The 27,251-nt window shown below is 41.7% G+C and overlaps 1 protein-coding gene across 2 annotated transcripts in view; it reads left to right on the top strand.

The window, feature by feature from the left end:
* The window catches only part of LOC108149327 (protein O-mannosyl-transferase TMTC2), a 32,467-nt gene extending 7,938 nt beyond the window's left edge, over nucleotides 1–24,529 (top strand). Inside the window, exons 2-10 of one of the 2 annotated variants that reach the window (XM_017276796.2) lie at nucleotides 15,892–15,978; nucleotides 17,463–18,018; nucleotides 18,507–19,596; nucleotides 19,669–19,783; nucleotides 22,529–22,614; nucleotides 22,683–23,071; nucleotides 23,130–23,214; nucleotides 23,488–23,645; nucleotides 23,707–24,529. In XM_017276796.2, coding sequence (XP_017132285.1) covers nucleotides 15,892–15,978; nucleotides 17,463–18,018; nucleotides 18,507–19,596; nucleotides 19,669–19,783; nucleotides 22,529–22,614; nucleotides 22,683–23,071; nucleotides 23,130–23,214; nucleotides 23,488–23,645; nucleotides 23,707–23,880 — 2,740 coding nt within the window. In that variant the 3' untranslated portion in view covers nucleotides 23,881–24,529. Of the gene's footprint in view, nucleotides 1–15,891; nucleotides 15,979–17,462; nucleotides 18,019–18,506; nucleotides 19,597–19,668; nucleotides 19,784–22,528; nucleotides 22,615–22,682; nucleotides 23,072–23,129; nucleotides 23,215–23,487; nucleotides 23,646–23,706 lie in introns of those variants that run through there. The other variant, XM_017276804.1, reaches the window with a different exon arrangement.
* Nucleotides 24,530–27,251: the final 2,722 nt, after the last annotated feature.

The following is a 27,251-nucleotide window of genomic DNA, read 5'->3' as shown; positions in this document are numbered from 1 at the left end:
TTTGCATGCATAAGGATACAAATGGATACACAGGACAGCAAAGGTAAAAAGTGTAGGCCAAAATTTCGGTATGCAAAAATCAGGACCTTTAAGTTACTTAAAGAAGTACCTTTTCTTGAGTAGGCAGAAATACTCCATTCTATTTGGATTTTTAACAACTTAAAGATATGTATACATTTTAATCACAACAATATAAGTTATAGTTTTAACTTTGACCGACGGCAAGGCTATTAACTTAACCGCCATTGTAGGCATACAACTCGGATGTACACACAGAAATATATGTAAACAAATTGTTACGCACTTTATGAAATGCCAAACCGAACCCGAAAGGCGGACGGAGGCTGAATTTGTGGTCTCTGCCGGTTTACCTCTCCCCTAATTCGCCAGTTATTGTCTTTTACATCATCGCTTTACTTAGCATAAGTACAGGCAGAAACAACAACAAATTGCCGCCCCCCTGAAAATGCCTCTTCCCTCAGGTGCGTAGACCCAAATTTGTTTTAGGGGGTTTCCCAAATTACAACACAGAACTCTTTAGACCTTTGAGAAGCTTTGTAGAACATTTTACTTCGAAAACCGAAAAACCTCTACAAGAAATTTACTTTTTAATATTGGAACTCAAGAATTCGCGTAGATAGTAAGCCAAAGCATTGCTTTCAGCTACTGCATGACAATACATTTTCTTTGCGTTTAAGGTAGTCTTTTAAGCAGGCTTATCCTTCTGGAAGAATGACTACGCCACTGTCTTTTTGCAAACAGTACTTTTGTTGCTGGCATTCCGTGCTGCGCCGCATGAAACCGTCTGACACCGCCAACGAAAGCAACTCCAACATCCAGTCCGAGCGCCTTTCTGCCATTGTTAACATTTATTTTTATTTTATGCACTCACACCCCCACAAAACATACCCCCTCTCCGAATGAATACCCAGCACCACTGGGCGCCTTGAGCTCCAAATAAGTATGCACAGCACGGGGCAGACTCCAATTCCACTGCTTCTACCGCTCCCACTCCCAATTTCAAGTTAATATTATTGACTGCTTTCCTGGGATGTTCTTACCCGACTTTTCCCAACGCCTGTGTGTTTTTTTTCTGTTTTGTGCGTGTGCGTGAGCGTGCCAAAGCCAATATTTAGCTAATGGTCTTCATATTTTAAATATTGGAGAAAGGAAGTGGGGGCCAAAGCCACTGGCAAACTTTAAAGACTTGAAAACAAAGAACGGGGAAAGGAAAACACAAATTTAACGCAGGCAAAAAATGTGGGAGAGGGTGCGATGTGCGAGTGTAAAATATTTAAATTAAACTGCAAACGCAAATACACATCCACATATGTATACACAATGCAATTTCATTTTCGACCATAAATTGCGCGCATGTGAAAAGTTGCTGCTGTTATTGTTGTTGCCGTTGCTCCCATTTTTACGGGTTTATTTATTTTTGGTTTGTTATTGTTGCTGTTACTGTTGCCTATTTATTTGCAAATGTCACGAGTCGGTTGAAAGTAAGAGAGGGGGGAAAGGGGATAGAGGGGTAGGTAATGGGCGTGACAGATAAAAGTAAATTTGTTGATTATTGTTTTTTGCACACTTCAAACACGATAAATAATTAAACGCAACTCCAGGCGAACTTTGGCTGCGGTTTAAATTGCAAATGCAGAGGAAAAAGGAATGAATCAAATGGATTTTCAGCGATTCGAAGGCTTTTGGGTGGGTGGGTTGGTTGGTTGTGTGACTGCCCATCCCCTAAAGTGCAAATCTTTGCCAGCAGTCAACAGCAACAGCAGCAGCAGCAGCAGCAGCAGCAGCATCGAATAAACCATGAAAATGTTTTGCCAGCCACAAGCAACGAAACAAACAGAACGCATTACCATATGTGCTTGCAACAACAAGAGCAATAGTAACAAATGACAATTTCAACAAAGCACTATAGGCAAACAAAAGCAAACAGCACATAGAACGCAGAACGCAAACGAATCGTACAGAGGACCTACGAAAAATGCAACTCTTGCATATTTGGAACAAGTGAATTGAGCGGGGTGGTGGGGCTGTTCAGGGGTTGCTATACGGAATAAAGTTATATTGATGTCAAACATGCGCAAAAAGGAACAGAAACAAAACCCGAAAAAAATAAAACTCAAGTATTCTAAAAGGTCTGGGATATGCTCGAATTTAATGATATCCAGCATTGGTTCAAATATACTTTGGCAATACATTTATAAATAATTTAGAATGTAAAGTTATAATAAAAACATTTTTCTATAACAATTTTAGTTTTTGGCGACCAACGTGGGGCTTTTTGAGTTGTATCAAATACATAGCTATAGTTACAGGTTTACCGTATTAAGAAATATTTTAGAACATAGTTTTCTTTCACAATATCTTAATTATTTAAGACGCTGTGTTTTATATAAAATTTATCTTTACGCTTGTGGTAAAAGATTCTGATAAACTAGGTATTAAAATAAATTAGTGAAAGGATCCAGTTTTCGTTTAGCAATTATTGACAGCCTTGGGTGCACAGGTAATGGGCACAAAAAGTTGAAACGTGCTGCTCTTTTGTTACCAAAACATCGTCGACACAAAAGCCGCCCAAATAACTGAAACTGGAGCGCAGCAGGAGAGGAGAGGCTGTGCATGGTAGCAGTCAGTGCCTAACCTCTTTTCCCAAGCAATGCAAGCGATTTTCAAACTGGGCGTATACGTAATCTGCCATGAACCAAATATGTGATGCGAACTGTGTTGGCCAGAAGGGAAAAACGAGGGGGGTCGGCCTGCCACAATTGTTGATGGCCCGGTTGGCTGGCAAAGTGAGCAAGTGGGCCAAAATCGAGGACACACACATGGGGAACAATTTGCGCTCTCGAAAATCGCTGAAATCGCTGGCAAAATGATTTGTCCACGTTACCCTACTGGTGCAAACCCCTGCGAAACTGCCTGGAGCTATGCAATCATCTTTTTTGTGGGCTCTTTTCTGTTTTTTTGTTGTTTTTTTTTTTTTTTTTTGTTTTCTTTGCCTAATTGACGACACCCTAGCGCATATGCCAGTGCTTGTGCATACATTTTAATTTGTTTACTCTGTGCCCATTGTTGTCGTTGGTGGGGGATAGGTGGATTTTAGCCTAGGTGCCAGGCACGGACACCCACACATGGCCTGGCTAAATACACTTTTACGTGACTCGACGACATCAGCGTGCGGTATTTATGGGACGTATATAAGGGGCAAAAAACCACGGGTGGCGCAAGTTATGGACTCAAATGTCCCGGAATCGAAGTAAAATCGTTTGACAATCAAATATTTTATTGCACTTAAGGCGCCTTAGAAAGATTTGTTAAAGTAAAGCTTAAGTTGACAAAAAACGGAGAAAATAAATGAACAAAATATATAACTTATTAATTTCCAACTACATCCAATGCTGTATAAGACAACAATTAAGAAATATTTCTCAGACCTTTATTTAGGTAAGGGATCCAATTGTTTTAATAAAAAATTCCCGATTCTATATAAGCCTTTTTCCGGTAAAGACTTCTCCTGGACCTAAGCTAATTTCCCCTTTTGCCAAGTTTAAACCTGACGCATCGCAAAACGAATTTCCTGTCTTTACATTGACACTGATTTCATTTCAGCCAGTGGCAAACGGTCGCGTTTCAATGGCAGCACCATAAAAGACACCACCCAGGGGCTTAAAATGAGGGACTTTGGGGCAAAAGGTTGGGTGAAAAGCGGAAAGCGCGAGCAATGCAAGTTAATGCAAAACGCGGCATTTAACACTTTTGAAAGGAAGCGGCGCGGGCAAACCAAGTTCCCCATACCCAATGCTCGTATATATATATATTTTTTTTTTCCTAGCCCCTTAAACCTTTATATTTACCTCTACCCACCTGACCAGCCAACCATTCACTCTGAGTCAGCCACACTATGGCCCTATAAAATGCTTACAAAATGTTGTTTTATATGAGAATCCCCTTCACATACATGCACATCTCGTCATACAAAGGCACTGCAGTTGAATGGCTGTGTGTGTGTGTGAGTGGGAATTGCATTTTACATGTGACGCACGTGAGCAACAACAGAGCCAACAAAAACCAAAAAGCTGCCCGAAGCAACAGAGGTAGAGAAATCCGGTACTGAGAGAGCAGTCGTCAGATATGCGAGAAAACGACTGCAAAAATACTCTTTTCTTAAAAGAAATATATTGAAAACGCCTAACTTTTGTGGCTGCATAAGTCAGCAATTGACTAATTGATCCAAATTCTTTAAATTGAGCAACACATCTGTTTAAAATGTACCACACATTTAAATGTATTAATGGCAATGGACATGTTCTCAAAATTTATAATTTTTAAAAATAAATAAATTAAATTGAGTTATCTTTTTTAAGTACAAAATGTTTTTTATATTTTATGACCAAATTTTTCAAAAAAGGAAATCAAAAGACTTTTTGCTTTACTAATTTGTTAAAATCTAATGCAGGCAATAATAGATTGTGCCCATCCTTAGAAACAGATACTTTAAGATCCATCCAGGAGCCATGAATATACCCTCTTAGGAATGAAAGGGCATAAAAAGCATAAATCGCTTCACATGCGCAAACAAACTGCCTGCACCGTTTTCCCTTGCCCTTTTCCAACGCTTTTCCACTGGCTTTTCCTCTCTCTCCCGCTCTGCTTGCGTGTGTGTGTGTGTCAGCACTCATTAGGATTAATTTTCCGGTTGCAGCATAAACTGAAGCTTACAGAGAAGACACAGAAGGATACGGAAGGCATACACAGAAAGAAAATTTAAAATTTGCTAGAAAAGTAATATGTTCGTACATTGTATATATGTATGTAGAAATAATAACAAAAATACATCCATTTTTCTTCTCTTAATTACATATCATAATTTTTTTCAGTTCTAAAGTTAAGGTTCAAATTCCTTATAAGAATTTATTAAATTTTTGATTTGCTGTAGTCTTTTGTCTATTGTATTCAATCATGTTATGACTATATGATATTATATAGTTTTTTCTTTCGGTGTGCGTTCAAGTGTTGAATGCGTCCGTCAGCCTTCAAACGTAATAAAAAGAGCGGTGCAGAGCAGACTGCTCTATCTATCTCCCTCTGGCTCTGGACCGAAAAAGAAATAGTTAAACTGCATAAAATTTAATCAAGAGCGTTGAATGTCAGCCCTGGCCCTGGCAGTTAGAAAGAAGCAGAGAAGGCCGAACATAGGACGAACACGTAAACGAGCAAAATGACATTTTATCATCAAAGGTGGGCCAACAACAGCCACAGATAGAGATAGGTATAGAAGAGCGGAAAGAGATGGGGATAGGGACAGGAACAGGGATAGAGACAGAGACAGAAACAGATAGATAGAGCGAGTGAGGAGTAACCCACAGAGAATCGAGAACCATTTTGTGTGCGCTGAAGGATAACCTACATTTTACTTTTCAGTTTTTAGTTTGCCTTTTTATGCACGTGAGTGTATGTCGGTGTGTGGGTTTGCTGGCCAGACTATAGAGCCATCTGTCTCTGTCTGCGTGTGCCTGCATGAATGTGTGTGTGCAATGACAAAGCAAAACTTTCCAATTAACTTTGATTAAAAAGTTTCCACTATCGCCCTACAATGTAAACATGAAAAATTTGTTTGAATTAAACTGCTGGCAGTCAGTCAGAAAAAGGATGGCTATAGGTGGGCGTATGGTCATGTGGGCGTGGCAGGTGCACATAAAATCAATTTGCAATAAAATCAGTAAGTTGTATTTGTCCAGCTCCAACATGGCCAGGAAAATCGAGAGTCAGAGAATGGTAAAAAAAACGAAAGAAAGAAAATATCGGTTGGACTGGTTGGTCAACCTAGGATTAGTTGGAGGATAGAAATTAAATCTCTGTAGAAATTTATAATGGTTTTCATTGAAGTACTCATTCTAAGTCTTAGGAAAATAACGAACAAACACTCTACATTTGTAGACTTTAAATACTTTGAGATCTTTACTTTGGGTTTGAAAAGCCTTTGAAAACGCCTCGTTTACTATCGCTTTCGACTGGTTAAATCATCGATTTAATAACGTTGGAGTAAATGCAGCTCAAACAAGAAGCGAGGATTCGCGAATGAGGCAGCCGCAGAATGGACAGTTGGCCGCAACCGCGGGACCACCACAGATATGCCAATCCATCCACACAACACACGCACACAACAATTGCAAACACCAGTGCACTGGTGTGCGTGTGTGCGCTCTATATTGTGTAAATTTGCAATATTTGTTTTCATTTCATTCACTTAAAATGCTGTATTTGGCGTACAGCAACCAAAAGAAATCACACACAGAAAAAATATCAGAAAATATCTCAAATTTATGGTCTTAAAATTCCAAATCTGGTAGCAAAAAATAATTTATTTTTTGAAATACCGTTAAATTATTTACTTATATTGGCAAATATGTACCGCTTATCTAATTAGCTGTTTAATTTTGTATAACAAACAATTTGTATGTTTAATTCTGCTTTATAAACATGTATAAATTGCATGCATTGTATTTTTTTCTCTGTGCACTTGCAACTCTGCATGCCTTTTATATCTGGCAAAATGTCGGGGTTACCATCTGCAATGCTTTCGAAAGGTTTTTGGTTAACGCTGCCTCCTCGATCACCACTTTGCCGCAAATGGCACATCAATTACATTCTTACATTTCATAGCAGATACAAATTTGCAACAGCAAACTGCTGGCTACCTGGCTACCAGCATTTGGCATCCGCTTCTCCCCTTTACCGCTCCTGTTTATTTGATTGTTGTTGGCTGGTTCTGTGCTCCATATCTGAATCCGTGTATCTGTGTATCTGTGCATCTGAATCTGCATCTGTATCGCTCTGTTCCTGGTCCTTATTTAGCCCGCACATGACGAGCATTTTTGCACAACGGCAAAAAATCTGTCAGTTGTCAGTTTGCGAGTGTGTGAGTTAGAACGATATTGCAATGTGCATTACTTTGGCAATGGAAACAGACAGCTGCAGGTGCTCTATCTTCTGTACTCAAAAAAAAGGACACATTTAAACATTTGAAAATAAGAATTTATTTTTTCTATCTATTTTAAAACATTCGAAACTATAAATTACCTTTACTTTTATTCATAGTGATTTTTGGAAATATATTTCTTAAAACAAGACATATTTTCCTAATTAAACAGTATTTTTTTGAGTGTGCTTAGGTCAGAAGCATTGCGAATCAATCGTTTTGAATGATTGATAGAAATGTTTGCGATATATATTTACCAGCTGGCACACATCGATCGATGTGAAACTTCGCCTCGGGAGAAGTGCAAAAAAATTACACATACGCCCCATGTGCGGGCGAGCGCGTGACAAATTTTAACGCTCCAACGCGTCTGGGGTTTTATGCCGCCGGAAGGCGAATGGCGAGTGGCGAATGGCGAATGGCGCAGCATAGAAAGCCACCTAATAATGCTGCAGCATTAAAAAACCATAAAAGGAATCGCGACTTTGATGTGGGGCTGCTGCCTTTAAGCTGCTTTTCCTCCACTCCCTACTTTACTTGCACAGGGCATTAAAAGTTTGCTTGGGGAAAACCCTTTTCTTGCGGTCCTCGTGGGCTGCGGCAAATCTTCAGTCAGTGGCTGGCCCTTTTTGAAGGGACTTAATAAATAATTTGGCCAGCAAAAAAATTGATGCTTCAATAAACCTCGGGCCAGCGACTTACCTTTTGCGACTCTCAGACTTCGGCACCAGAAATAATCAAGTTTGCACAGCGCTGAAAGCCACACAAACTTCAGTGTGCGCCAAACGCACTTCAAAAATTGTTTTGCAGTTCCCCTCATCTTTTCCACTCATATTTCACCCTAGTTTGTGCCTTTTTTTTCTGCCCGCTCCTCAAACTTGAACGAGAGTTGCGAGTTGTCCAAAAGTAAATAATGAGTAAGAGACAGAACCGCAAAAGGTTTTGCGATTTGGAATGGGAATGGGATGTTTTCGGTCAAGCTGCAAACTGGGTCGTCAATTTTGGGAGCATTTGAAGAAGACATTCACCGGAAGCCAACAAAAAATCGAAGAAAGTTCATGAAAGATGTGCTTTATATTTACCTTTATGAGTGGCGTGGATTTTATTCGGTTTACGGGTTTGTGTGGAAAACAAAGGCATTTATTTATTATTCATTATTTTTCTCTTCGATTATATGTTTCATGTTGTAATGAGAGAATTTAGAAGGATATAATTTGTGTTTTAATATGTCCATTTTATTATAGCACTTTAACTTTATTAAACAAAGTTATTAATATTCATTTTTGGGTTTCTCTGGAAATTGAGAAATTAATCTAAGTCAGTGTATTAACCATATTACTTTAATAATGTTTTAGGGACACAGCACTATAAACTTAAAAGGAGTCAATATCTCAGACATTAGCCAGCTTGGGATCATTTATTTTAAAGGATTATCCATTTATGGAAACCGCTGCATCCGACGCGGTTGCTGCGTGTTCCCCGCTGATATACATTTAGGAAATCCACAGCCAGACTGCGTTTAGTTGTGCAGTATTTTATGGGGCTTCATTTGAGCGTGTGGTGTGGTGGCTGCTGCTGTTTTGTTTTCGGAGCTTTCGCACGGCATTGGTTTTTTATTTTATTGGATTTTATTTTATTTTTCACGGCGCGTGAGTTGCTTGTTTGTTTCGTTGTGTTGTTTGCCTGTCGGTTGTGCATAAATTGCGGTGTGCGAGGGCCCCATTTTCCACATTCGCCACCCAACAACTCGCTGCTGCTGCAGATGCGATGCTCTTGTGCCGTGTGCGGCGAAACAATAAACAACGTGACTTATCACATTGCGTAACTTGTGATTTAATTGGATTTATACCCACGTACGCTCCGAGGGAAAGAAGAGGGAAAATTGCTGTTCGTGAGCATTTCCTGTCAATTTTATTGCAACTGCAACTCTTTTTCCTTTTATGCACCCACTCCCCCCACGTGACTTGTGTAATGTCCAGAAATCGGAACCCAATCGCGTTTCCCATCGATTGTGGTTGCGCAAAGTTTTTAATTATGTTTGCGGTTAGCAATTGGATTTATTTCCTGCGACGCATCAGCGTACGGAAATCCACGGGACGCAGGACACCTGACGAGCACACACATGGATGCCGTTTAATTATTTCATACAAGCCCTGACTTCAGCCTGCTGCCAGTTAATGTTTCGATTTGCACGGTTTTTTTCGCATACCACTCAAAGGGGCTTACTCTGGGTTATTTGAGCAACGCGTCAAAACGTTAAATATTCCATGCCAACTATTTAAACGATACAAAAAAAATGATGGAGTCTGGGTGAATACTGGTGGTGCAAATGCAACAGAATCGTAAATATTTGCCACGTACAGTAGAAACAAATACAAAAATATAGCACTCGTACACTGAAAATACATATGAAATATTTTGTTAAGTTCCCTAATAATTTTACCTTCTCAAAGGCATCAACTTTCAAGTCATCTCTTTCCGACATTTTAAATGGTTTTATCACATAAAGGAAGTGGTACTTATGGTATTTGATCAAGTAATTATAGTACTTAATTAAGTATCTCTTGAAAAGTAGAAAGGCAGACACTGATTTGCTTTTAATTTTGGAACAAACTCAATATTTTCTTGAGTGGAGAAAAGTGGTCAAATCAAATGTGAGCCAACATGGCGTATGCGTAATTATAATTATGTAATGCAAACAGCACAAAGCGCACACACACACACACACACACACAAACACCATACATACACACGAATAGACAAACAGACAGACAGAAGAGACACACACACACGCATACACACATACAGCGGCACTCACATAGACACATGTCATTTTAATTAGCATATAGAGCAACACGCATACGCCACGTTGGTCGTCGGACTCCATTTCAAGGCACTTGGCATTTGGACATTCCAGTTATAATTGTTCAACAGGCTTACGCAAATGGGTGGCAAAATGGGCTGGTAAATCGGGGTGGTGAGAGGGACAACACACGACAGTTGCGCATTCAATTAACGCAGCTAGCTGAAACACACACGCTCACTTACGCACACTATAATACATTTCGTAACTAGGCCGCAGCTTCTCTTTTTCCCCACCGACAATTTCCCGACCTCCAACGCGATTATCGAGACTCTTTGGATTCCGCTTTTAGGGTTTTTAGCGTTGTTTTTCGGGGCGCCAAAACATTTTGGCATAGTAAATCCGTAGCATCCTTCCTCCCCAAAAACCCGCCGTTAAGTGTTTTCCCACCCATGCTCTGTGTGTGTGTGTGTGTGTTTATGTGCGTGTGTGCCTGCGAATACATAATTAAACGATTCACAGTTTTGGGCATTTAAATTAAATTATGGCTGTGAAGTGTTGAGCGGAATATGGGGAAAGTGCGGAGCGAAACTCGAGAGCGTATCGAGCTCTGTTAATTGACAGATGCTAATTATTACCTAATTATTATTTATGTGCGACTGAAGGAGCTGTCTGTCGGATGGGCAACGAACAATGGGAAAAATAAAGTAAAATAGATGTTCCTACATCAAGAAGGGACGAAATATGAATATAAAATGAAGTAAAACATTCAAAGCAACGATTAAAAGGCAATTAACAACAAGAATTAGTTTTAAATACTAGCTTTCATTTATAACTGACAAACCAAGATACAATTTTTAAACAAATCAATATTAATCTTAATCAAAAGTCAAAGTATTTTAGATATATATTTTCCTTTTTCGAATTGCCTTAATAAACTTTTTATCGAAACCACCATCGTATTCAAATTTCGTCGCAGTTGAAGCCCCGAAGCGGAACTGCGGCACTTTCATAATTCGCCAAAAGCCGCTCAGACAGGTTTTCACAGGAAAATCAAGCCTTCTACTGCAATTGTACGAACTGTTGGGTAAATGTTCAACGAGTTATACAACCAAAACTCGAGGAAAACCCCCAGAAGCGAACGAAAACTTTACTGCAGGGCTAAAATATGAAAAGTTTTGCCTTAAAAACACGCCCCCGAAAGGTGAATATGTGTGCATGCTATGCACGTGTGTGTGTGTGTGTGTGTCTGTATGGGGCGGTAAAACTGCCTTTTTTGTGATTAGCATAAAGCTGCCAAAAGTCTGAGTCTGTTCCCGGCTTTGGTTGGAATCTGACTCTAACACTACGAGAAATGTGATAGTTAATTAAAAAATATTTATTTCCAATGTTAGGAAACTAGTCAACATATTTAAGACTATTTTTGGCCATATTAAAGACCATGTTAAATTTAAAAAAAATTATTTATTTACAATGCTGGGAAACTAAAAACTATCTTTAATTTAAAACCAACTTCACAATTTTACTTAATTAAACTAAGTTTCTAGTTAAAAAATCACTTAAAAACAGTGCTTATTTATTCATTCATTCCATTTCATATTCATTTATTTTTTTTATAATATAATTTCGGCAAACCCAAATTAATTTTTCTGCTAGTGCATTCGAAGCCAATAAACATTTATGCTTGTGCTCTGCTCTCCAAGACTCCCACAGAGCTCAGCTCGGCTTCTAAATACCTCAGAAAATATTGGCAGCAGCAAGGGCAGTCCGTGTCCGTGTCCGTGTCCGTTCGTAACGAAAGCTGACCGGAAAGTCAGGCCGGACTGCATCCACAATGTGCCCAATGGACTACGAACTCTAGACTCCACTCCGAACTCTGATCCTCTTTGATTTTGACTTGTTTGCATGTGTTGCGCACTTGCTGTGAGGCTTACCTTGCACATCCGCACTCACACGAGGGTGTGTGTGTGTGTGGTGTACTTTTTTTTGGTGGGAGTACAGAAGGGTGGAGCATTCGTATTTGGCAAGCTAAACGAGTTTAGTTGGCCAAACATTATCATAACTTGGTCGTTTGCAAGCCGCAATGGTGTAATCGTTTCATTTTTAAAACGTTTTCGGCATTTTTACGGTACTTTCCCAAAATGGTTGCCTTTCCGTTCATTATTTTGATGTCCGGTTGGAGAAAGCAGAGTCCAGAGGCCAGGACTAGCCCAAAAACTAAACCAACTGCCTATTTAAAATGCAATGTGTAGGGGCTCGCAGGGCAACGCTGCATACCGCATAATAATAAACTTTCACTTTTGGCAGGTTTACTCAACTGTAGTCTGCCTTTTTTCAGCTTTACTCGACAGCAATTTAAGCGGCAAATGATTGCTTAGCTCTGGGGGATAAAAAAAAATTGCGGGTTTGCAAATATCTGGGGGTGTTGTGGGTGATCCTAACCCCTTTGACCCAAGAGGGGGCCAATGCCGGCCGCAGGTGTCGGCATATAATTAATTTTATGCATAATCAAGCAAAGCGAAATAAAAACGCCTATTAATTATAGTTTTTGCTGCCCGCCCTAAATAACTTTATTCCTGATGGTTCCTATGTGTGTGTGTGTGTGTGGGAGGAAATTAATTCAATGCGCTTAAATTTCACGTCTATTAGTCTCCGGAGTCCAACGCCAGTTTCTAATTTCCATACTGCGCTGCTCCTGTGTTTGGCATTTGGGCATTTGTGCCATCCAACGCCACTCGCCGGGCAATTAATTTGGAATTTTAATACCCAAAGTCGGTGCTGCTAGCTAATTGTGGCCTGCAGAGTGACCCTGGCCTGGTGAAACCCTCGACCACACTACTCAAAAAAGGGATCGATTTAAATGTTATATTCCCAGCTCTTATATATATAAATATACTTAAGCCAAAAGATACAGAAGAAAAAGTGTCAGGTTTGTTTTTCTTACAGATATTTATATTTTTATGAATATTGTTTAAGAAGATATTAAAACATGTAGAAAACTTTTGGTTTCAAGAGAAATTAATAGAAGGGAATTAACATTGGCCATTTTTTTAGTGTGGTTGTGTTATAATAGTATATATATTAAAAACAATTACCAAAAAAAGTACAAATGCTCATGGATTTTGTTGCCAGTGTACCTGTGTTACGTATCTCATACATATTTTTTCACTGTGTACTTCATAGAGATCGATTTCGTACTTTAAAGCAAAACTGGGGCAGCTCAAATTCCAGCTGCATCCGGGGGAAACGAAACCAAGGGTTAAGCGACCTTCGGGGGCTGAACATTAGGTGGGAACTTTGGCGTGGCCAGAGAAACACCTGCCCGAACGGAAGCGGAAACTGTCAAAGGCATACAACAAACAAACGCAGCGATGAAAAAACACCTATAACATTGGGGGGAGTGCCAGCAGGCAAAAAACGCAAAAACAAAAAAAAAAAACAGAGAAAAAAACCATTAGACGACACAATTTACTAGGTCAGCAGCAAAGGATGGCAGGTGGCAGGGCAATAAAAACAAAAGTGCCAACTGGCATGAGCCAAGTGCAAAGACAAGGAAAATGGCAAGTGCCATAGACTCTCGAACTTGTGTGCAAACAGTTTAAAGTGCGACGACGACGACGATGGTGGAAAGTAATAATAATAAGACAGAGTGGAAATTTAATCAACAATAAACCTGAAACTGTTAAATAGGCAAACAACAATGGCTGGGTCCCACGAAAATTGAGACAATGAAAAGCCCCTTATTTATGCGGTGGCCGGGCTAATTACGAAAATAAAACATGATTTATGGCCAAAGAGAGGCTCAAATGGATGGTTGAGAAGTTGCGAAAAGCTAGATTGAGCGGAAGGACGGTAAGGAAGTGTACGAGACAGCAAACAAAGTACCTTCTTCCTTCCCATATATAGTGCTCAACTTTGTGGGCTATTATTTGTGGATAATTGGTATGCGAGTCGTTCGCCAGATGAGTTGACAAGTTGCGAATGATAGTCCTGAAATGAAATAGCCCCCAAGGCAAATGGTTCGGAAACAAACTGCAGGCAAATCAATCAGGCAAACACCCACAAGCACGAAAAGGAAAAGAACTCGGGGGCCAAGCTCATCATTATGGCTCATTAGCAAAGCAATTTTAGCGGGTGTGTAGTAAATGTGCGTCCCTCCCTCCATCCTACGCTTTTCCCATTTTCCTTTTGCTGGGCTTACGCTCATATTGAATGCTGCTAATTTGGTCATAAGCCGCTCAAGGCCTTCGTGCATAATGCCAAATCTCTTAGTGTGTCAACGTCGACAAAACTATGCCACCCACCCACTAGCCAATCCCCTTTATAAGACTTAGCGAAGCCTAAGCCAACTGCTTATTACTCGCATGTAAAAGCTTGTGTGCCGAAAAAGAAAAAAAACCAAGGCAAAAAGCGCTGAAGTTGCGCAATTTGGTTCGACTGGGGAACTAGTTCATTCTGAAAGTGAAAGAATAAAAATAAACTAGGACTTATTAAGACTAACACGAATTATTAAATTAAACATTGAAATTCTTTTTTTTTTGCTTTATATATACCTATGCACATATAACGCAACTTCTTAAGCATCCTTTTGACCATTTGAGTCCTATTCAAACACTCTAAACATATATAACATTTTATCAACAATATTTTAAGATAGTTTTCTTAATCAGTCAATTAACATGATATATAATAAACTTTATGGGTAGCCCCTCTATTATGTGATAAAATTCATTATGTTTTAAAGTACTGATCCTATTTAAGATCCTCGTAAGGATGCTTTTTCGCATTTAGCGGCCTTCGTAATGTGGTTGCGGTGGCCCAAGATCTCATGTGTGTCCATTATTCGATGGAGGAACCAAAGACACAACCTACACATGCACATACTGACTGGCTGGCTGGCTTACGGACAAACAGCGCTTGCCATCGAGGCTTGTTGATAGCCTTTATTGTCTGCAACTGCTGCTGCTGCTGCTGCGACTCTTAATGGGGTTGCATCTCAGGAGTAGGATGGCATTTGCATGGCATGGTGTGCCGTGGTTTGGTTTTTGGGGGGAGGGAGTCAGTCCGGCTTGTTGACGTTGGCAACCGCAGCAACAAATGTGCATAGAATCAGCAGCTGGGGGGATGTTGAAAACTGGGTGAGGGCGGTGGGATGGTGTAAGCAAATGCAACAGCAACAGACTGCTGGCTCTCATTATGTGTAATGGCTGTAGCAACATCATCAACGGCCAGTAAACAACAACAAAAGGGCGGCAGCAACGGGTACAGCAACAACAGCAACAACAACAACAACAACAACAACAGCAACAACAACAACTGCTGTCAGGGAGTCCAAAATGACAACAATGCGCCAAAAAGGAGGAAGTCATGAATGCAATCTACCTGCACATTGCCGTCCGATTTCGAAAGGAATGAAAAGCCAGCGGAAAGCAAGGGAAAAGTAGAGGAAAAGCTGCTGCCAGCAGTTACTGCCGCTGGCAGCATCAGCAACAACAATAACAAAAGCCGAGCAACGAATACCTGTAATGGGAAATATGATCCAGAGTTGCAAAACATGGCTGCGAAAGGATCTCGGATGAATGTCACAACTTTTTGCCGGTCCCCGGGTCCAGGGCTCATTATATAAGGCATACACTTTTAAGAGGTGGCAATAAAAAAGGAGTCTTTAAGCTTAAAATATTTTTTACTAGCCTGTTTAAAATTAATCTTTTTATGGACTTACTTTGGCATATATATATTTTAGAATCTAAATGAAAAGGTCAAAAATCGCTTATTAATGAAAGTATAATTTATCGAATTCATTATCTTATTACTCCAGATCGAAATAAAAGCGTATGATAGGTACTGCGTACTCTTGAAGTTAACAAAGAAAATTTATTTCAATCATTTTCTGATCCTAATAGTTTAAATTCCTCAAAAAGGTTTACTACTTTTGAAATATTTACATATTTTATGTTATGGACTTGTGTTGCCATAAATACGTTTAGGAACCTAAACGATAAAACCGAAAAGCACTTTATTTTAAGATAGTTTCTATGCTATCTGATGCTTAAACGTAAAACTAATCGATTTCACCACCCTCTTCCCATTTCAGCATGGACCTTACGTGTCTGTTCTGCTGCAGCCTGGCCTTCGTCCTGTATCTGAACACCCTGAACGCTGGCTTCGTCTACGACGACAGGTAAGAGTCATTATGCCTAAGAAATGCGAGTAGCAAACTGTTCAAGCTTCCAGGCAAATTTATTAAAGTTGCGATAGCACATCCTGAATTGCGTTACGGCGTTGCAAAAAAAAAAGGAAATAGGGTGGAGAAGTAAAGTCGCTTGCGGCATGCCTTGATGCTGCAATGGAATTCCAGTGGTGCTTAAAATCGAATTTCAACCCACCCACCACCACCATCCCAAACACACACACATAACAGGCTGCTCCACCGACTTTATGCGGCATTAGAGTGGCATTTGTTTATGTGAACCAGTGGCGGTGGGACAGGTGGGCCAAACCCCATCGGCCTTTGCCATGATATACGAGCTGCTAGCACCGCCGCCGTCGTCGTTGTCACGAACACCCTGCCAAAATCCTACAAAAGTCCGCCTGCCGTGCGTGCAGAGTGTTGCACAGGTGGCAGAGTAGAAATGCCGGAGCAGAAAGTCGAGGAACCAGGGGCTACGACGAAGAAGGACTCCCGCCAAAGACCAAAATGCAAGTCCTGGTACGAGGCATTGGTGTGTTTGTGTGGTTAAAGCCAACAGGATGCCAGTCGATGATGTTGGCAATGTAATGGAAGTCGTCCTCAGAATGGTAGTTTGTGTACAGTGAAAAAGAATGGAATGAATAGTTAGCGGAAGCCAGATTTTACAAAGTATATAATTAGGTTTTCCAAAATTCAATTACTTTGCACAATTTGCAGATTTAAACCTCCTCAGAGATTTCCATAGACTCACAGTTCATACATGTTGTGTAAACCATTAGGAATAAGAAACTATATTATAAATATTAATCGTTAATTCAAAATAAAGTTTCAAAGGTAAAGTCCTTATATTTGCTACGAAATATATAGTGACAAAACCATTTTAAAGCTTGCAAAGGTTACATATTTTTTTGGGGTTGTTTAGTGCACTCTCAGATACTGTGTGTCCGGATGCCGATGATGCCATCAATGACAACATTCAGACGCAGGCAGTTTTGGCTTAGCCTCGGCACAAAATGTGCACAGTAAATGCATGGACAGATGTATGTGGGGAGTCTTAATGACAGGACAAAAGTTGCTAGGGAAAAAACCCGGGCCCTAGCGTTTTTATACTTGCATAAAAAAGTCTAAAGGGGTTGCTTATATCTTGAGTCACTTAAATTAAGATTCCCAAGCTCCAGGATAATATTTAATCTACACATAGTTCAGCAATACAATAACATAAATAAGCTTATAAACTGGACCAAAGAACTTTGAAAACTGCCTTATGCTGTGTAACTCATATCCCCACTTAAAATTAAAAAAATGTGAAATGTATTAAGTAAATTTGTTCAACTTAAATAATAAATTTGGATGTTAAGAAGGACTTATGACAAAAGAAACCTATATAGTCCATCAATGACCGGAAATTGCCTTAGGTATAAACTGTGTTTCTCATATCCCTACTAATAGCTGTCCATCTCGGTCCTCTTTTGCAGACGCGCAATCCTGGCCAATGCGGATGTCTCGGGCGGAACACCGTGGCAGCGGAGCTTCGCCAACGACTTCTGGGGCACTCCGCTGACGGACAGCGGATCCCACGGTTCGTGGCGACCACTGTGCGTGCTCAGCTTCCGGCTGAACTATCTGGTGGGAGGGGGATTTGCGCCGTGGGGCTTCCACCTGGTCAACAATCTGCTGCACTGCGTGGCCACAGCTTTGGTGGTGCGAGTGGCTCGCACCCTCTTGGCCTCCGTGTGGGCGGTTCTGGCCGCCGGCGCCCTCTTTGCCGCCCATCCGATTCACACGGAGGCGGTGGCCGGTGTTGTGGGTCGGGCGGACGTGGCCGCCTGCGTCTGCTACCTGCTCACGTACCTCAGCTACCTGCGGCACATGAGGTGGCGCGAATCGGGGGATCCCCGCCAGTGGCTGGCCCTGGGCGCCACCCTGCTCCTGGCCTTGGCCGGGCTGCTCTGCAAGGAGACGGCCATCACGGCGCTCCTAGTCTGCGCCCTCTTCGACGTCATGCGCGGTCTGAGCGGACAAGTGGACAAGGTGGGTTACCAAATGATTCATATTTAAATTCTTTAAGGCCTTTGAATAATGAACAAAATAACTTAATAAATCAAAGCATTTTATACTCAATTTCAAAATTTTTCGCTTTGATTTTCCTCGTAGCGGTCCTTATCATAAGTTATTCAAATATATATAATAAAATATTCAGATGTTTATATTTACTATTCCATTTTGTGTCAGTAAAAACAGTTTTTTTTTGTGGCACTGAACCAAGTATCTTTACGTTTATTCTTTTGCGGTTTTCTTTTTTAATTACTCTTTTTAACTGAAATTGTACCAAGTATCAACCCATGTATTCTTTTCAGGTTTTATTTTTTCTTTACTCTTTATAGAGTTGTCCACACTTTTTTGTAGGTTTTTAATTTCTCTTTTTTGCGCAGGGATTTTTGTATTAGTTTTAGATTTTAAAAAGTGTTTTGACTACTTTGCTTGTAAATACTAAATACTATTTTGTGTTCTTTCAACAGCAACGTCTTCGTTCAGTTTGCATAGTTGTTGGTGCCCTCTTCTGCGGAGCTTATTGCCGACTGGTTATTGTGCCCGGTCCGCAGACAGCCTTCTCCAGCGCGGATAACCCCATTGCGAGGACACCGTCCACCTGGACGAGATTGCTGACCTTCCTCTACCTGCCCGTATTCAACTTGAGGCTGTTGCTCCAACCGAACGTTCTGAGTTTCGACTGGGGAATGGATGCTCTGCCCAGAGTAACTACTCTGTGGGATCGCCGGAATGCCCAGTCCGCCTGCTTTTATTCAGTACTGGTGGGCGTGGCGTGGCTCAGCTGTCGACAGCTGTTGAGCGGGATAAAAGAGGTGACTCCGAAGGGGGATTCAACCTTTCCGCAGTACCACATCCAAAAGGTGGCCAGCACCAGTCGCAAATCACGCTCCAAGCGCAAGCGAATGGCCAACAATAATAGCAAGTACCAAGCCTTTGAGGCAGCCTATCATCACCAGCAGGAAGCGCTTCCATGCCGCGATTGCAATAACAACAATAGTAGCAGTGGCTATGTCTATGAGGGGAGTAGTAGTGCCCAAACCCAGAACCCACACCTTGTGTCTTCCGCCTTTCGCGGCTCCCGAAGCAGCAGCAGTTGTAGCAACAGCACAAATAGCTCCACTTCCAGCTCCTCAAGTTCGAGTTCTAGTAGCTCCAGTAGCTCCAGTTCGAGCTCGAGTGGTAGTGGTAGTGGCTATCATTGCTCCGTTAAGGATTATGCGCTGGAGGGAATGTCGCCTCGAAATCGGCATGCCTGCATACTGCTAATGTCCTTTAGCTTCCTGGCTCTGCCCTTCCTGCCCGCTAGTAATCTGCTCTTCTACGTGGGATTTGTGGTGGCCGAACGACTATTATACCTTCCCAGCGTGGGTTTCTGTCTACTGGTTGGCTATGGCGTCTCCAAACTGATGGAGTGCAATCAGAGAACCCGCTGTGCCCTGATACTGAGCTTCAGTGTTCTTTTGGCCGCCATGAGCCTGCGAACCTTGAGGAGGAACGCCGACTGGCGGGACGAGGAGAGCCTGTACCGCAGCGCCATTGCCATCAATCCGCCAAAGGGTAAGTGGTCCTCATATATCCGAATATCACAGCCCGAAAAACCCGCTTATTTAAATCCCCTCTTTTTTTTAGCGTTAGGCAATCTGGGCAGCGTACTCAGTTCGCAGGGGCGTTACGAGGAGGCCAAACAAGTGCTTCAGGAGGCCATAAGATACAGGCCAAACATGGCGGATGTGCACTTCAATTTGTAAGTACCAATAACTAAAGCATTTAGCACCTTTTAACAATTTTTTAACAAACAGTTAGAGAGCCTGCTTTAGACGAGATGAAGCAGGAAAAGATTAGTAGTATTTTCGTTTGGAAAAAGTTTTTTTTTTGACTTGGTTGATGATATATTATAATAGGTCCATATTTAAAACTCAAAATATTCCACAATAATAAAATTGGCGTTAAACAGTAAAGGAAAGTTAAAGAACGTTATATTTCTAGTAAAATAGGCTACTAATTACCGCCAACAACTAAGCAAAACTGAAAACAGCTTTAAATCGTAAATTACACTTTAACAAAAATTGTATCATACAAACTTATTAAAGTCAGGTAAGGCATTAAACCCTGCTTGATTCCCATAAAAATGTTAGAGTTTTTTTTTTTGTAAAAGTGGAAACCGGAACTGGCCTCATTATGTTGCCTACCCACATGTGACAGGCAAAAGCGATGCGATAAATGGCAGCCATTTTCATTATCTTTTCATGTGCTTTTCATGCCCACTTTCCCCCCACCCACATCAGGCACTATATCTCCGATCTCCACCCCTTGAAAAACCCTTCGGTTGGGTGCGCATTTAGCGCGGCCATTTATGCAGCGTAGCATCCCAGTTATGAGACTCCGTCCCCCCTCCGTTTCCCCAAAGAGATGGCAATACAATGCCGAACAAGCTGTCAAATGAAGCCCATTTCCGTTTTTTCACGCTACCCGAGACACGCACCAATCCTCCAAGTCGCCAGGCGAACTGCATCCTTCGTCTCGTTTTCCCATTTGTATCCTGCTCAGGGCATTTGCGTGCCGCTGCAGAAACTATGCGCATTTCGTGATGAACACACTGGCAGAAATAAAAGTAAAGACTTAAGAAAGTCGGGGATATGTGTAGTCATGCGGGGAATACTTCGCTTAAAAGTCAGATAGAGTTAATCTTGCGATTGTATTGCCAGAAACAGAAATTTCGTTGTAAACCATTTGAGATCCTTCCCTTTAACTCTACAAATGTTGATATTTAAGTGATTTCTATAAATTCGTTATAAGAATTTATTAATAGTTCGATTCCTTATCTCGAACACTTACAAATCTTTTTTAAATTAAATCTTCTTAACTACAATATACTTCTAAACTCCGATATCTTTACATGCAAGTTTCTTTTTATAAGGACTATTTTTTTCGTGTGCTTACCAGGATGCTCGACAAAAGTCCTTAGCTTTCACACTCTCTCCGTCCGTTCGTCTGTCCCTCTGTCAACGTCTGACAAAGTCTGTAAGCGTGCTCTGTTCTGCTCCGTCCTGTTCTGTTCTTTTCTGTTCTGTTCTGGTCCTTCTGTATAGTTATGGTAGTATAGTAGTACTCTGCTGGGTCTGTGTTTTGTCTGCTGTCTGCTGTCTGTTGTCTGTTCGCATTGCATTTTTGCTCATTGCGCATATTTCACAGCAGCGACGCGATGCGACATAAAAACGTGGCAAAGGAGAAAACCCAGCAGCGACGGAACGGAAATACAAAGCAGGGAAAAAGCGAAAGAAAAGTGAGCGCGGAGTTGCGCTTTGAATATTCAGTGCGTCATTTTGGGTTTTCCTTTTTACCGCCTGTCTGTCAACGTCAGGCGGCTTGTCGCAAGCCAGATTATTGCTTGTACTAACCCCGATTACCCAACCCCGAACCCGAACCCAACCCCGAGCCCAACTCTTTTTCGCCAGTGCCACCAGGCTAATGCCACAGTCCTCAAGTCAATGGTTCAGCAGAACCAGGTCACAACTGCTGCTAGGGCAGCCATTATGTGTGTGTCCTGCTGTGGAAACCCTTCAACAGGCTGCCTACAAAAGCAAAGCGAGCGCTAATCGAAAATCAATGTTGGCCCCCAACCGCAGCAGCCAGTGTTCCCAGCAATCCTGCGGATACACATCCTTGTACATACATTATTTACTGCGATCAAATCATCAATAGCAATGCTCGCGGCGCTGTCGCTTGCTTGACTGATTGCCATTTCCCTCAAGTCTCAAATCTATACACATTCCCACATGTCCTTGTTGTTTGGCAGGACCACCAGCAGGAGCAGCATGAGCAGCAGAAGCAGCAGAAGCAGCCAAACACCGAAACCAGCAAATCACTGAGCTGTATAATTTGATTTTTTACTTTACCTAACGTCAAACATTCGTGATTTTATTGTCGGTCTTGCTTCTGCTGCTGCTGCTGCACTTGTTGTGGCTCGCATTTCGAATGGGAAACGTGAAAAGGACCCTCTATTTCCTTTTTCCACAGAAAATCGCTGTGGGAAATTGCAAGGCAGTCGTCACTTTAAGAGTCAGCTTGGCAGTAGAAAACTAATTACATAAGTCCAAGTACACCAAAGAAAATCGTGTGTGAAATGTATATAAGAACAGATTTAGAGTTCACGCTCTATTTAAGTTTATAAATAAAAAAAGTGCTTAACATTTTCATAAGCTATAGTTACAGTAAATTTTTTTTTATACATTGGTTTGTAGATTAAACATTGTCTACATTCTTTTACAATTCTTTAACGCAAATGTTACCTAAGTTAATAGTATTTTCTTTAGTGAACTAGTAGTTGCTCATCTAGGTAGCAACCCTTTAACCCCCCAAAGGCACTCAACTTGTCAGGCTCTAGGGAATCCAAAAGCGACCCAGTCTCTCCGATTTAGTCGCTCTAATTAGATCACAAGTGGTGGACAAGTTCAGTCTATTAATGTCAACACTTTCACTCTCGCTTCAGGGGCATCCTGCACCAGAATCAGCAGGTCTATCCAGCGGCTGTCGAGTGCTTTCAGCGTGCCATCAAGTTTCGACCAAACCTGGCGGGTGAGTTGTGCAGCCTGTTCGCCCTTTTGCGGTGTGGTAAAACTAACTTTCGGTATTTTCCCCTACAGTGGCTTACCTCAATCTGGGCATATCATTTATAGCGCTGGGCAAGCGACAGCAGGCAATCGAGATCCTGCAGTTGGGCTCCAATTTGGATGGAGCCTCTGTTCGAGATCGAGGTGCTCATGATCAGGCCCGAAGCTCGGCCTACTTACAGCTGGGTGCCCTCTATGTGGAGCAGGGAAAACTGCAGCGAGCTCTGGCCGTCTATCGAGAGGCTCTTTCTTCGCTGCCAGGATTACCGCAGCAACGGGAAGTGCTTTACCAGCGAATCGGCGATGTCCTGGGTCGTCTTCAGCAGTGGGACGAAGCGGAGCGGCACCATCGGGCAGCACTTGAACTGCAGCCTAACCAGGTGGCCGCTCATCTCTCCTATGGCATCACACTGGCCAGAAATGTAAGTGTAAATCTATACCTCATATGGTATTCATAATCAGTTTGATTTTTTCTTGCAGAGCAGTCGTGCTTCGGAAGCGGAAATGTGGTTCAAGCGAGCCTTACACCTGGCGCCCGATCAAGCCAGCGTCTATCATCATTATGGTGAGTACTTAAGTGATTTTATGATTTAAATTCCATAGTTATAGGTATAAAAAGAAAACCCTTATACTGAAGAACTCACGTTTGATTTTTGTGAAGGTTTCTCTGTCTACAAAAAAAATTTAAGTTTTAGTTGAAAAAAAAATTAAATTATCCTAAAGACTATTCTATGGTTAAAACACAAAAACGCTTGTGCTGAAGAATTCGCGTTTCGTTTTTGAAAAGTTTGTTTCCATGAAACCGAAACCCTAATTTGTTTCCTTACTTGTCTTTTAGCCGAATTTCTCTCGCTGCAGTCGCGACATCATGAGTCCGCTATCTATCATCGGAGGGCCGCTGAATTGGCGCCCAACGATTATGCCCTGGTGGTGGCAGCTGCCACTGCAATGCGACTGCTGGACAGGAAAGTGGAGGCAGAGACGTGGTACAGAAAGGTGAGAAGCCACCGATAAAATAACTTGTTGTTTCTTAAATCAAAAAACATTTTTTTTTCAGGCTGTCGTTTTGCGACCGGACGATGCCCATGCTCACACTAATTTGGGGGCCATATTGCATCTGTTGGGACGCACGAATCATGCGGCTGCCAGTTATAAGGCGGCCCTGCGACTTGAGCCCGGAGATGCCATCACGTTGGGCAACCTGGCCAAGCTGGGTGTTACGAATGTCTAGCAATTGTAGTGGTAACTATAGCCACAAACAAGCTAATGATAAAGTTAATTAGCCACAGAGCAGAGATATTTTTATATAGTAAAATAAAAAAAAAGTGTAAGGAAGGGCTAGAGAAAGCGTTAGATAACTCTACAGAATTTATACAAAGGACTACGATACATATGTATATCATTTAGCAGCTGGCAGCCGTGTAAATATCCAAGCAGCGACCAAAGAATGTCACAAAATAGATAGAAAGATAGAGATACCGATAGAGCAGACAAAGATTGAGAGCTACAGATACAGATAGAATCAGTGGAGAAGCGACAGAGAGAACAATAATTAAAATATCTAACTGTTAAGGAACCGAGTTACTGTACAGCTATAGAAAGCAGAAGGGATCTGTGGGAACGATGATTGGGTAACTACTCGTAATGTGCTTAAATATCCGTGTAAATTACTGTAAATATGAGACACCCACAAGGCATTTGTTTGTGTCATATTATTGACTATATATATACGATTTGACTTGGCTTCTCGAGATTATTTTGTCCGTTGTGTGTACATTTTAGTTAAGCATTTAAAGATACCAATAAAGAAATGTATGGATTGTATAAAGATATGGCAAGGAGAACATATATATAATAAAACAAACTGAATTGAAATGAAATTGGGTGAAGTGTTTGGTTTTACTCGATGGGAGGATAAACTTATCCCAACTCAAAACCCGTAAGCCTGCTCAGTGGCACATTCCTTCCATAATTACAACCGCTTTGGCCACTGCAATCAACCTAAGCTGCACTTGTAGGACATTTAAGCAGCCAAGGGAAATATTTTCAGTGCTCAACGGCTTAGATCCCCCTTTCCTACTGTCTCTATCTACCCGACCTCCCACAGTCCCTATCTACCAGCCATCTTCTCCTCCAGCTGAGCCCAAGTACAAACACAATCAATGTCAGAATTTTCGACCCAAGTCGAAGACGGCAAAGAGGCGCCACTTAAGCCGTGGGCAACCACAACAGGAAGTAAGGCGCTGGGGCTGTGTCTTCTGCCAACCAAATCGCAGGATTATGAATTACAATATACCCGACTGCTCCAGCTGCAGCTCCAGCTCCTTGCTGCTGCAGTCATAATATTGCCACAGCTAATGCCACGTCTAAATGGCCGGCTCTTGGCAAGCATTCCGGATTCCTTTCCTCCAGGCCTCCTGAAAGATATGCTGGCGACCGATAAAGGTGATGACTTTTGACATCCGGCAGCAGAGCAAGTGCACTTCAGAGAGCACCACCAATTGGTTTGGCAAGTCGAGTGGCGGCTTGTTGGCCGCTGGCAGGCGAGCAGAACGTGCCCAAGAGCATATAAATGAATGTATCAGACAGTCGTCTAGTCACTCTGTCCGTCAGCCAGTCAGTTCCCCGTCAAACCGTCAACCCGTCACTCCTGGAAAGCAGCCTCCTCTCCAAAACAGTGTCATGTTGCCGGAGCCACTTTGGTGCAAGAGGGGGAGATGACGACGACGCCGCTAAATGCGCTCGTTCCTGAGAGCTGCTCACTAATTGCAGACGCCTCTGACTGACTACTCCTCCTGCTCCCAGTCGCCACCTATCATCTGGCTTTCTTACAAAGTGACTCGTTAGCTTTGTGGGCCAGCCCTGCTCAGTCAACCAACTGGGTGGCAAGAACTGGCGTTCAGTGCGCTAATTACTGACAGCCTCGGCGGCGAGTGCTCGGATTTATGACAAGACATCGTCAGCGTCGATGGCTCCACTGGGCACTCAGGCCAAAGAATAAACCAGATCTCGGCATCGTCGGTTGGGTTACGTCTGAGTGGGCACCGAGAAGACCAGTTAGCAGGGAACAGTGCTCGACAGGCAGTAACCCTGTCATGGTAACTCGACAGAAAAACTTTTATTTTAAAATATAAGCTATGTTATATACTATATATTCAAGCATATAACCATAAGTGGTAAGTCTATATTATAAAATGGAGCTGATTTATAAGGTTTGCCATTAGGGGTTCCTGAATTGAACAATCATTATATTTTTGCTTATGATGACTGTCCTAAGTCTCCGCTCTTTAATATTGCTACAGGGTACTTAAAGGCTTTGTCGGACAATGGCCTGGACCTGATTTACGGAGGGAGGAGGTTCGCTTGGGTTTCATGGAAAATAGGGAAAAGGACCGAAGAACCCCACCTGCCAAGTGCAGCGCCAGACGCAGCTAATTCGAGCTAATTATGGCCCGGAGCTGTGTGAACTGAAGACGACAGCCGACAAAAAAGCTTACACAATGTTTGATATGTGTAAAGCACACACAAACTCTTGCTGGACAAAAAAAGCAAAATCGTTTTGGTATTTTTATGTTTTAATTGTGGCTTACGTTTGATTTGGCCAAAGGGCAAATGCTTGAACACAACGGCGTCCATGACAGGCGCACAAAACAAAGGCAAACAAACATACGGGCGGTGATGGCGGTGGGGCAACTTTTATTTACAAGTTGGTGATGGCAGATCCAAAATCATTTGTTATTTGCACATTTGCCAAAAGAAGGAAAAACTTTGCCGGCCGCCCGTGCTTCTAAATCGTTTTTGATGAGGGTCGCCATGCGAGAATGTAGCCAGGATGGTCAGGGGTAAAAAGTCGGGACGAACCGGCAAATGCTCCCGCCTGACCACTTCGGTCAACTCCAAAAGTTTTACTATGCTGGCGCAGCTCGAGAACAGAGATTTAGTCGTTGCTCATACGCCATGTGTGTTCCAATTTATGGAATTACACTTATTATTTTATTCTACGAAAGTTACTTAAGGTAAAGTTGAAAAACAAAATGCAGCAACCTGGCTAAAAAAAACAGATAGTTTAAAAAAAATTAAAGATTTTGAATAGTATTAACAAAACTAATCACCAAACTTATGTTAGTCTTGAAATGTCATGTGTTTTTATATAAAATGTATTTATAATATAAATATATACAATTTATACTAATAGCATAACTTTTCAAAAATTTGCAAAATAATGTTCATGTAACCCAAAGCATATCTCTTAGAGATTATAATAAACCGTATTATCTGTGCTTACTTTGAAATAAACAACAATTGTAACTTTTGATGCAGCCTACGCAAAAGGAAATGGGCTAATTAGCGAAAGTACGAAGCACTTTTGAAAGGCTGAAAACTGCGGCCCCCGCACCGCGAAAAAGTTGCACTTGACATGCTGGGAAGAACGTGACAACGTCAACACTCTGGCGCTCGCATAATAATCATATTGCAATATAATGGCGTGAAACAGCAACATCTGAGATACACACAGCAGCAAGAGCAACAAAAAGCATGCCACTCGCAGGAATGGAAAATGTCTGCGACAGTTGACAGTTGAAGCTGGCGATGATGTCAGTT

Source organism: Drosophila elegans, unplaced genomic scaffold (genome assembly GCF_018152505.1).
Source record: "Drosophila elegans isolate 14027-0461.03 unplaced genomic scaffold, ASM1815250v1 contig_814, whole genome shotgun sequence".
NCBI lineage: Eukaryota > Metazoa > Arthropoda > Insecta > Diptera > Drosophilidae > Drosophila > Drosophila elegans.
Note: the sequence above shows the minus strand (reverse complement) of the source record. Positions and strands in the feature narration are given on the sequence as shown.